We start from the raw sequence: 12,200 nt of genomic DNA on the forward strand, positions 1-12,200 counted from the left end.
GAAATTTTCTGCCGGCGCCCATGGCCCTTACATACATGTTTTATGGTTTAAAATGTACGTTAAGGTTTTAATTGAGCACGTCCACTCTTGTATGTTTTTTTGCTTTCACTTTTAATCATCAGGCCACGCAATAAATCCAAGCTGTACTTCGATTTCAATTAAAACACAACAGTTCTTTACACCAGACTGCATGATGGAAAGGAATATGTACCAACAGAAACGAAAAAGCAGCACCCCGTTTAAAAACGAATTGGGTGGAGAAAGAAAGAACAAACAAACAAGAAATACAAAAACAAATGTTCCGCTGTATGCTGCAAACAATAACATTGAGGCATGACTCGAAAAAGTATTGCGCATTATTTCATGATCTTCATATCTTCTTCGATTTTCCACTTCATAAGTTTGATGCACGCAGTGGCATCTTCCGACGAATCGTGGCCTTCGTCGTCTATGAAAGTACAAAACAGCTTGCTAATTTTACAGCTTATACTGTGCAAGAACTGCGGATCCCACAATAGAAAATAAAAAATTGCAATCAAAACAGATCGAGTTTCCGTTTTTATGTGTTCGGTTTTTGATTGTCCAGCAAACCTTTGAACATCTACAAACATTTCTTTCCAACTATGGCAGGAAAATTGGCTCTGAATAATATGGGCCTAGCTCTTAATAAATGCGGGAACAACTTTGCAAACAATTCGTTTATTTTTTATGGATTTTATTTTCGTAGTGGGCTGTGTTAGTCAAAGAGACCCTTGTAGAGATTATTGGTTGACACATCTGTTAGTCCTTGCAAACAAACCTTATCAGTTAGGTTTGGGTTTCAAGTACGCCTACACTAAGTCTAACAGGGTTTGAGTATTAAGAAAGCAACTTTTCATCAGTAGTTCCAAAATCAAGCGTGGTAGGCTATGCCTTTTACAAGTCTTAACACAGTTACTTACCGGCGTTTTGAATCAACACGCCCAAAAATTCAGACATCAAGTTTCGCAGCGCTCGTTTGAAGGGTGGTCCCAATCTATGCGGAAACACGACCGACGTATCCACAACAGAACTGTGAATAATCTGGCAAAAAGTTTGCATTTAAATAGCAGTGTACGTCGTAAGGAGTTTGTCAAATAGCATAATTTGCCTACTCTTAGTGCTGTTAAGTCGCTTTCAAGACTGTGGCCGATAAGTATAGTATCAGAAGAAAATTTGCTAAGAAACTGAGCTTGCACGTCACGAAGCGTCGTCGTCACTCCGACAAGATCTTTATCAGTTACCCCACTCCACCTAAACAAGAACAAGTCAGTTTGGGATTGGGGAGTAAACATGACGTTAACAATTCAATATATCCTTTAAAAATTTCGGTTAATAACATATACAACATCAAAAATTAAACGTTACTACTTCAGGGTTTAATTTGTATTTGCTTTTTATATTGATTCTATACCGTTCAATGCCAGTAGCCTACCTAACTTTTTTTTCACGGGGTTCGAACTCAGGATACTCCCGGGGACGAATCCCGATCAGGTTTTTTATGTCTGTATATGGGCCAGGCGCACCTAACTGTTTATTGATCGACATTATCAACGACAGTTGGCGCCAAATGTGGGTGTGAAATTGTTTTCGTACGCATTAGCCAAATTGTCAAGTTTAACTTGATTGCACACAGTCGTAAAAGGGCAATTGTCGATGTCAACTGGCAATCACGCTATCTAAACCCAAACTATTTTGACCAAGTATTGCTCATCCAGCAGTTTTATTGTAAACAATCGACGTCTTGCAAGACACGTTATGTCATTATCCTGATGAAGGCGTCTTGTATAGGACTTCGAAACGTCGATTGTTTACAATAAAACTGCTGGATGAGCAATACTTGGTCATACATTATGCCTGGCAGCAATAGCTTATTCCAAACTATTTTGTTTTTTGGGCAAAACCACAGTTCTGCAGTTAGACGATAGAAGGTCAAACTTTTTGGGGGAATTTATTATCATTTAATTTAGTAGTTAACTCTCGCAAGAACACTTAACATGGACCAACATACCTTGTGTTGTAATCAAGAACTTTTCCTTCTGGCATGACAAAGGTGTCGTATACAACATTGCAGTCATAGTTCACCACACTTACACGCACTAGCTCCAAGCCAACTGTACTGTGAACCTGCGTAAAGACAGAACAAGATGAGTAGAGGTCCTTGGATAAAACAGTTTGCATCATTTACCATTTCACAGTCGAGGGAAAAAATACCCGGAGTTTTGCTTTCAGAGGATTTGTCCAAAGTCTGAACGTATCCACTCGTGTCCAGCTTGTTGTCTTGATGAACGTGCGTCTGTAAACAGTTTTGATGTTTGATAAAAAATATTGGGAATTACTTGACGGTAAAACTTACCTCACCAACAGAGCAACCCTCTGAACCAACAGTGTTTTGGCAACAGTTGTATCTTTTTTCACGGGTGGACCCCACCTTATTAAAACAATTTTAGTCAACAACCACAAGTAATAACCTTAGTAATACAACATGTAATGAAGATGCACGTTTTTAGTTTTTTTATTTAAAAGGCAGAATATTGACACTTAAACGAGAAAAGCCAATTAACTTAGAAAACCTTTGCCAAAAGACAAGTAATTCATACCTTTGTGATGTATGCCCGCCCCCAATGGTAAATACACTCATCATCTTGCTTTGCAAAGTGCCCACCTTTGTACAGAACAAATTCTTTACCACATCGTGAACATATTTTTCTGTAAATAACAAAATCAAGTGTGTCATGTTCAAGAAACTCTAGGATCAACAATTTATCCCAAGCATCAGGGTAAATATTTTCGTAAAGATAATCCCATAAAAACTTACTTTGTAGGGTCTTTGTTTAGTTTAGGTTTTTCCACCATAAATATGCAGTTGCCAGGAATATCCCCCGGTCTTGGGTAGCCATTTTCTTCCAGTTGCTCTTCTGTCATGATGTAATTACACATTTTCTCATACACTTCTTCCCCTAAATTTAACAAAACATTTGATGGAATTTTGGGTGTTCTTCTTAAAAATACCATTTTCAAAATTCTTTCTCATTCACAAATTTTATTGATAATGTACGTAATTTGTATCATAAGAACCATATACATACACACATTAAAAGAAATATATGAATTTTGAACTTGACAATTCATGAAACTTAACGAACCTGACAAATTTGAACATTCTTCCCTTTGCAGAATGGTGAACAATCCCTGTTGTTTCGCTTTGTTGGTCTCTGTAGTAGCTCTTCGCTTCGGCAAAATTTGCTGACTCTTGACATTGTTTAAGGTTTTAGTAAGGCCATTGCTACCATGGGCAACACGTAAACCATTAGTCTTAAACACAACTGCTTCACGACTTGAGGATTGTTTGGTCAGTTTGTCTGGTTGGGTGACAGACTCTTCCTTTAAAGTTGCATCTGTTTCCATTGACCTTAATTTTTTCAAAGTGCTTGCTGCCAAACTAAGATAAATGCTTTTCATGTTGCTTCTTTGTTTGCATTGGCTTTCTTCCATTTCAGCCTGGATAGAAAATTATAAGACATTTGTTGATTTTTTGTCAACATCTGTTTCTGCTCTCTTACCATTTGATAAGCTTTGCGATGATCTTGCTTAAAGATTCGTAGGCACTCATCAATAAACATGGACAAATATCTTTGACGAATATTAGTTGGAACCTATATTACCAAAACACTCTAGAGATAATATACTGGCAAAAATACTATGTCACAAACACATAATATTTCTGTTGACTTTTTACTTACAACACACAAATATTAATTGAACGGTAAAATTATTTTGTTGTTATAACATATTTAAATTTTTTTTTAAATAAAGTACCTTGGAATGTCTGTCAGGTTGTATTCTAGGTCTTTCAATTGCATCATTTTCTTGTGCAGAATTGCTCTTTTGTGCATGGGCAACTCTTTTACATCCTTTTGTCACAGTACCTCTTGTTGTTGACTCAGTTGAAGATCTGAACACAAAACAAAACTATTTATCCAAGTTTTGACTTTTTTTCCGTCAAAGTGAAGGATATTGTTGTATGTCTGTGATTTTGTGATGTCAAAATAAGAAATGTGGGTTTCACACTATTCCTATAGTATAAAAAAGGAAAAAGGAAAAATTGCACCACAGTAAAATAATAAAAAAATTCAATGAACTTTAAAGGAATTCAACTAAGACTCATTTAAAAATTTTAAAATTTAGGGACAAGAAGATAACTACTGAGGTTATAGACCTTAATGAGTAACTGATAAATGACCTTTTGTTCCACATCTGACATCTGGAACCAAATTGAACCATTTTAGGGCATAAAAAAGCTTGTTGTTAGAGCTATATGCAAATTTTTTTTTACGTACCTCACCAAATCAACAAATGGTTTTCTTATGTGTCCTGATGTTGCAGGTAGAACACTGGGTGGTGTGGAAATGTTTAGGACATTTTGTGCAAGGCGGTGTTTTCTTGAGATGCTTAAGCTATTTGAACTGATGCTTCCAGAAGGCAAATGAGCAACTCGCGATTTGATACCGGATTTTAACTGAAACAATACAAGCAATACTTCATTAAATTTCACCAAAATGCCATAGTGGTCAGCGCAACCGCTTTGTATTTGCAAGGTTGTGGGTTCTAGTCCCATCTCGGCTGCTTGTGTTACCTTGAGCAAGGAACTTGCGCGGCATTGCCCCAACCGAATGTAATGTAATAGGTGCACAAAATTAAAGTCGCTAACTGTCTAAGTCAACAAAAATCAAATGAAAAATGATTCAACAGACTTGCAATAAAAACAGGCAACTCAACAGCGGACCTATTAATCATAGTTCTTTGAGTCGGTGCATCCCACCAAAGATAAAAGAGAAACAGACAATATTTTTGTACAAACCCCAGACAGTTCTGCTTCTGCTGCTTTTAAAATGTTTAGTTCTTGTTCTTCCTTTAACAGTTTTAACCTGTTCAGCATTGCTTGTGCAGGGGTTGGAAATCTTTTGGCCTTTCTTGGGACCTGAAACAATGCCATAGAATTGGTCAATGCATTTAATATGGTACTTTTTAGCATTGATTTTTTTCAAACTAACCCGCTGCAATGTTGTAGCTGAACTGTTTGCAGATACATGAGCCTTTCTTGTAGATTTCTGAGGAATTACAGTTTGAAACTTGTCTTCTTTATTGAAAGAAGGTTCCTGCAACAAATGTCATTGGTTGTTATAACTCTAAAAATTGTAAAACAAACATATTGCAATATTGACTTTAAATTAATGATGAGATAGGTACTTGAATAATATGTAGCAAAATCTGTTATGCAAGTTTTTCACCATTTCACGTTACATCATATTGCTGCTTTAAGGAAGGGTGTGCATTAATCATGTTATTTTACATTTTGTCTGTTTTAAAACATTTTCCGAAGCATTTGTATGTTCCTAGGCAAAAAACACAAGTGCCCCACACCTATGTTGTTTTGCTCAATACAAAGTGCCAGAGGGGTTGATTTTACAAATTGTAAAAACTGGTCAGGCTGCAGGGCCAAATGTCCATTTAAAACATTGTCTTATTTTATGTAACCTGCAAGCAAACAGTGTAGGATAGGTCACCTTTATCTGTATGATTTATGTATGTATTGTAAATGACTTAAATGGTATTTTTGTAAGTTAAGCAAAACCAGCTATGACAACAAGTGCTCAAAAACTACTACAAAACAGTAAGCTTTTATTAACAGATGTCTTTTTGCGAATAACCGAAATTGCAAATAACTGGAACATTTGGTTGACTAATGACAGTTCATGGATTGAGTAAGCAATAAAGCAGATTTTGCATTCAAGTGGAGTAGTCTGTTTAGTAAATACATTTTATTCCAAACCCTACAGTGACTGTTGAAACATTTGTAATAAAATGGATAACATACAAGCTCGCTTACAATTTTGTCAAGTAACTTATCAAGCCCATGTCCAGTGTTTCAAGACTTACTTGTGCCTCTTGTTTTGGTGCTTTATTGATGTTCATTTCGTTGATTTGTTTGGTGTCAACCTCTTTTTTGTTTGTGTCTTCAACACTTGCAAAACTTTCCTTGTAGATTTGAAAGCATTCCTCAAAGGTATTTATTCCATCAAGCTCTTTATCCAACCTTGGCATAACAAATAGCACAGTGATAACAGTAATGTTATGTTAAGAAAAAACTTCTTTAGCAGCAAACCTTTCAATTTCATCTTTGTCAACATACTCATCGATACTTGGTGATTTGAATGTTGCTTTAATTTTTTTGGGCTTGTCTGAAATACTGCTACTGCTTTTCCTCTTTTGTTTGTTTTTGCTATTTAATTTTGTTCTTTCACATTTGTCTTTGGTATCAATAACTTTATCTTTTTTAGTTTTGTTCAAGCCTTGTTTTGAAGCTTTTAACAGCTTACTGTCTTTTGCCTTTGCTTGTTTTTTTGTCTCTTTAGTTCCAGTCTTTGTTTTAGGCTTATCCTTAGTGGCAGGTTGCAAAGTGTCAGTACTTTTCTTTTCTTTTTTCACTTTTCCAATATTGGTATTGTCCAACATTGATGGAAAAGTTACACCATCAGTGTCACTGTCAGTGCCAAAAAGTTCAACATCAGATATTTCAATACTGGTCTTTCCTTTGTCGCTGTCACTTTCCCACATAGTTAAATCTATCACACTGGCCACATCTGCTTTTGGGTCATCTTTCTTTGCAATTTCAGGATCCTTGTGTTTAGATTTATCAGATTGTTGTGAATTTTCTCCCAATTCCAGTTTTGATTGTGTGGAACTGTGACATGCTGAGACAGAAGTTGCTTGTTCAACTGAAGTTTTAGCTGTATCCGTATCCATATCTGAATCCACATCATCTATTATAAGATCGGTGGCTGGGAGGTCTTCATTTTCTGAGGAAGCAGCTTCTTCCATTGCTGTGATTACAAAACCACTAGTTAATGAAGTTTTGACAACATCTAAAATAAGTGGTATTAAATAAAAAAATATATTTGTGAACAAATCAGGTCCAAGCTCTTACATATTGTCTTCTGTTTATCTGAAACATCAGGGACATCATAGTTGCACAATGGATCATACTCCAGGTCATTTGTTGGTCTTGATACAGAATGAAGATTGTAGTTAACTTTGGATGTTCCTTTTGGTTTCTTCTTTTGTGAAATTAACCTGTCAAATGCAGCACAGGAACTAACTAAAACTAGGAAAAGTATAGCTTGGCTGCTGTCACTGCAGTAAATCTTGCAGTTATACAATTTCATTAAACTAAATTGAACATTACAGTGTACCTAAACTGTTTGTTTGAAGGTCCTTTGGCACCATGCAGAAATGACTTGTGGCTAGCCTTTTGGTGAAGTATGCTGTGGTCAACTTTGCTATGGTCTGTTGTAAATGTAAAGTTTACTAACCATTAGTTATAAATTAGAATTGCTAATTGACAAACATCAAGATAATGTGTGACTTTAAAATGGATATTAATTATCCATAAAACAAGAACAGCAACTAATGGTATGTTAACTTTTTTAAAGATACTAAAATGGAAAATATTGCAGTGGCTCTGAGCAGGCGGTACACGGATGACTAGTGGTCCACTGGATGTTCACTATATTAGGTGATAAATTGAATACAGTTGCATACATATGCTTTTGAATGGTGGCTAGAATGTTAAAATTGTTGAAAGGTCGCTAAAATATTAGCTGTCAAACACTTTATGCCAGAAAATACAACATGTTGAAGCTGTACACTTTGTGGTTTACCTGAGTTTGTAATTCCTTTGTATAAATCAGCTGCTGCTCCATATGGTTTGTATTCAGATACATTGACAATTTTAGCTTCATTGTCTTGGTCACATTCACTTTCACTTGACACAGAAATAGTAGGGCCACTGGCAATCTTACTTTTCAAAGTGTTAATTGCTTCATTGACTGCATCCAAACTAATTGGGTTTGATAATTTACTGGGACCTGCAAGCAAAATCCATTGTACATATTTTTCTTATTAAATACAACCACATACAGTCAGTTAACTCACCAGGAGTGTTGACAGCATGTCGAAACTGACAGTATGGTCGATCACATTGACCATCACTTCTTTGGGATGGGCAGCTGATGCCTCGAAAATAACCAAGATTTGGCAACATTTACTATTGGTAATAGGTATGTATCATCACTCAATGTTAATTTAACATTATCTGTAGTCATAGGCTAAAATGTACAGAAATGAAATCAATGCTAGAAAAATTTAAACAGATTCTGGAGAGACTTTTTGTTCATAGAATGCTTTGCAAGGTAAGGTAAGGTTGTTGAAGATAAACGAAGCCTAATTGCTATATGTTTTCTTTTTTATGTTATGCTAAAAATCATCATTGTGGGTAATATACCAAAAAGTATATTTTAGCAGAGGACATGAGACAAAACATGGCCACTAGAGTCAACTCAATTACCATTGTGTTGTCTTCATTTGTGTAGTTCAATTTGTTAAGCAGGACTGTACGAGTGTGTTGTACAATAGCATAATCAATTTGAAAAAGGAATATATACAATTTGTACACAACATTAAACCAGTTAATTCCCATTTCCCAAGCCTGCAGTGCACGTAATAAATAAAGATCGTGGGTAAACTCAACAAATGTCAAAAATGGGACTTTCCCATCATTGCTCGAGGGTACTCTTTACTTCACCAAGCGGTACAAAATATTTTCTCTTCTTGTCGTTTTATTTTATTTTATTTTTTTATTTTATAAACCAAGATTTAGAATTTTTAACCTTTCAAATTTTGGTTTGCAGATCCTCGGCATGATACGATTCCAGGGCAACAGAAGTTTGCAAAAATTAACTTTCTCATCTCTACGACAATTCCCCACCTCCCTTGGAGTTTCAATAAACCTTAAATTTAACCTTTTTTGTCAAAAAAACTGATTAATAAAAAATTGAAGGCAAGAAAGTCAGAGTGTCTAAAAGCGAGTTTAACGATGGCTGCCTTAGTTGCGTTTCCGGTGTTATTTCCATAACCTCTGTCGCGTTTCTGAAACTGAACGGACTAAATGGCAGGCCTACCGGTTATAAATGCGTGATGGACGCGAAAATACGTGGGGATTTTTTACATCGTAGATGAACGTTTTAGGTTTTAATTGTGCAGTCATAATTTATGCCCATTTGTGCATAGTTATTTGATAGCGCAAGTATATGTGTCAAAATTTGCCTCATCTTGCAAAATCTTTTGCCGCCGTCCATGACTCCACTTATTCATTACCCAACGTTGTAGAGGTGAAAGAAGTGTAATACAACAGTACCTACGCATTAATTCAGTCCTTGGAGTCCGTCCAAGGAATAGGACCTTTTTAATTCCAAATTCTAGCCCCTGTTTTCTACTGTGGCAACATGATTACAATGCAAGACGAGCAATCGGATATTTGACGCGTGGCCCCCGGGGTCAGTAACAGTTGTTCAACTGTTACGAATATGGCCGAAACTGCAGCGGGCTAGTTGGCAAAACAAATACAGCGTTTGGGGTTTAACGATCGTTCTCCGACTGAGTCCAACTGTATTTATTATTTTTACTTTGCTAAAACAAAGTGAAACACAATACGTACGGAATGTTGTGAACACATTGCGCCGCTTTTATAGGAGAGATGAAATTTGATCTCCAAACCACCCAAGACAGATCAGACATATTATCTTTGACAGAACGTAATAATCGTACAGCAGTGAGACTGGTTGCAGCTTAGGTGCACAATAAGTAGGTAAAACATGTCGGAAGAAAACGAACAAGCACCCGATACGAGGTAATAACAAATTTGGGGAGAATGGGGAAAAATTGAAAAAGCAAAAGTGGTTTTTGCATATTGTGTAAATGCAAATAGATAAGAAATAGTTTGGAATGGATTTGTTTAGTTACATACGTATATCAACCTACAAATAATCGTCCGCAATGTTATAATTATAGGCTGCAGAGAATGAGAGCGAATGTTTTCATTGGGCTCTGTAATTTGCAGCAAAAAATGTGCTCTTTTAGTATGTGCCAAAGGATGCCTGTGATTTGAATTTTAAACTAAATCTAAGTGACAAGTTTTGTTTGTTATCTCAGTACAACAGAGGTGACACAAGAAAAATTGACAGAAGAAAAAGTGAACAGGCCTCCACGCGAGGGAAGCACACGACTGCCACCATTTCCCTTTGTTCGCATAATTAAACCGAATGTTGGTAGAAAACCAAAAATCTATTACAACCAAGTTCCTGAACTAAGGTTAGACAATTTCTTTTGAAGGCAAGTTTAATTATGCGTACTTTGTTTTCAGTTATTTGCCTGTTTTCAATCAGTTGGGGCAGCAGTTCTCAAACTGTGCGTCGCGACGTCCTGCTACGTCGTTTCAATTTTCCAAGGGCGTCGCAGAATATTTCCGTTTTGTGGCTTTTTGTTGTTGTATCAATACACCTAACTCTAATAATAATTTTCCCCATTAACTTTTATTTGCTGGTGCGTCGCAAGTCCAGAAAACTTTTCCAGGGGCGTCGCAACAAAAAAAGTTGGGAATCACCGAGTTAGGGTAACAAAGAAGTAATGAGACCCAAACCATAAAAAAACCTCTAACAGGGCTGACACTTTTCTTCTTGTTGTGCTTATACCAGGGAGTCGAACCGCTTGTCATATGGGTTCAGGTTCGGTTCGGGTTCACTTCGTTTTGTTTTTAAGGGTTCGGGTTCGGTTCAGGTTTTTAAAAATGTATATTTTCGGGTTCGGGTTTTGTTCCGGTTTGGGCAAATTATCCGGTCCGAACCGGTTTGCGGTTTTTAAACCGGTTCAAATTTTTATTTGTTTCAATTTAATCTACCGATCATCTACCTGGCCTAATAAAACTCCAGAAGAATTTTGATAGTGCACTGTTATTTTCGACACCACCTATAAGTGTTATATCGCGTGCGCTGTTTTGAAAAAAAAAACACAAAACATGAAACAGACTGCATTCTGGTTCAGTTCCGGTTCGGGTCCAACGCCAAACAAATTTGGGGTTCAATTCCGGTTCGGGTTTTAGGAAAATCGTAATTAGCGGTTCGGGTTCGGTTCGGGTTTAATGAAATTAACCGCTCAAACCGGTTCACGGGTTCGGGTTCAGTTCCGGTTCGACTCCCTGGCTTATACAGTCAATTTGTTTTTAGGAACGAGATGAAAACACGACTGTTCAAGTTTGACAAAACGAAGAAATTTAACAACGACTTTAAAAGAACATCGCAAGACTTCTGGCGAATGGAGTTGGATCGATTGAACAAAATCAGCGATGACAACAAACGAAACATGGCAGCAGCAATTAAGGTGTATCTCGGACAAACTGAAGGCTCCACTCATGCTATACACGGTCTCATGAAACATTTGCACGTATGAAATCAAAGAAGTGTCGACATTTTTTTCGCGTTGTATTTTTTAGTTGACTGTAAATTTTGGTTATATTCGAGTAAACATGATGTTTCGACATCTCTTGTTATGTACAAATGAAAAGCTTGGTACATACGAACTTATAGCCCAAAATAAAAATTAAAGAAGCGACTATTTAGGTTTTGAGATGTGACCTAATGCGTGAGAAATGAGGAATTTTGGTTCGTGCGCATTTTTACCTGAACATTTTAGTAGACCTACCATATTTCGATCCCCAAAAGGAGGACACATTATTAAAAAGAACAAGAAAAAATAATTTAAGGCCCCCCAAAAAATAAAAGCTTCAAAAATTAAACGATACACAATAGTTTCTTTAAAGTTTAACGTTCATCACACCACAACATTAAAATAAGCTTGTATTTAAAAAAAATGAAAACCGGTATTCTTTAAAAAATAAGCTGAAGATCTATATTTGGCTGTTTTCAAAGGCATAATTGTCACATATGTATTAAATAAATCAGAAATTCCTTAAAAAGGAGGACATTTGGGCATTTTTTCTTGTCCTCGGAGGACAACTTGGTTTTTGTTTCAAAGGAGGACATGTCCTCCGAAAAGAGGACGTATGGTAGGCCTAATCTTAGACAAGACAGTACATTGACATTTTCTAAATCTGAACAAGGTCAGCATAATTGAAATTCTAAAAAACTTAGTAAATTGTAAGCCTTGAGGTTTTGGAACTAACAATTTTAAGGCTTATAAAATAATCATATACTTCGCAGAATTTTTCGGAAAGACCATGCAATGTCTTGCATGCCGCTGCCTGGTATATTCCTCTACAAAGCAACAGA

At 36.3% G+C, this 12,200-nt stretch overlaps 2 protein-coding genes across 2 annotated transcripts; one reads left to right on the forward strand and one right to left on the reverse strand.

Annotated features, from left to right (window-relative positions):
• Positions 1-135: 135 nt before the first annotated feature.
• LOC145225348 (RNA exonuclease 1 homolog) lies at positions 136-8,218 on the reverse strand. The gene is made up of 20 exons (XM_080092034.1): positions 8,014-8,218; positions 7,740-7,946; positions 7,272-7,365; positions 7,007-7,152; positions 6,185-6,902; positions 5,959-6,115; positions 5,073-5,177; positions 4,880-4,999; positions 4,359-4,537; positions 3,838-3,973; positions 3,582-3,674; positions 3,165-3,519; positions 2,837-2,978; positions 2,619-2,727; positions 2,375-2,449; positions 2,207-2,314; positions 2,030-2,145; positions 1,134-1,272; positions 942-1,062; positions 136-448 (listed from the first exon to the last, which is right to left on the reverse strand). The coding sequence occupies exons 1-20, from the start codon at positions 8,120-8,122 to the stop codon at positions 357-359; spliced, it is 3,321 nt and encodes a 1,106-aa protein (XP_079948160.1). The 5' UTR covers positions 8,123-8,218; the 3' UTR covers positions 136-356.
• A 1,314-nt stretch (positions 8,219-9,532) lies between these two features.
• Positions 9,533-11,566, forward strand: LOC145225444 (uncharacterized). Its single transcript, XM_080092150.1, has 3 exons — positions 9,533-9,766; positions 10,069-10,227; positions 11,139-11,566. Exons 1-3 carry the CDS (start codon positions 9,732-9,734, stop codon positions 11,359-11,361), a joined length of 417 nt encoding a protein of 138 aa, XP_079948276.1. The 5' UTR covers positions 9,533-9,731; the 3' UTR covers positions 11,362-11,566.
• The last annotated feature ends 634 nt before the right edge of the window (positions 11,567-12,200 follow it).

The sequence above is a fragment of the Phallusia mammillata genome, chromosome 4 (genome assembly GCF_965637545.1).
Source record: "Phallusia mammillata chromosome 4, kaPhaMamm4.hap1.1, whole genome shotgun sequence".
NCBI classification, from domain to species: domain Eukaryota; kingdom Metazoa; phylum Chordata; class Ascidiacea; order Phlebobranchia; family Ascidiidae; genus Phallusia; species Phallusia mammillata.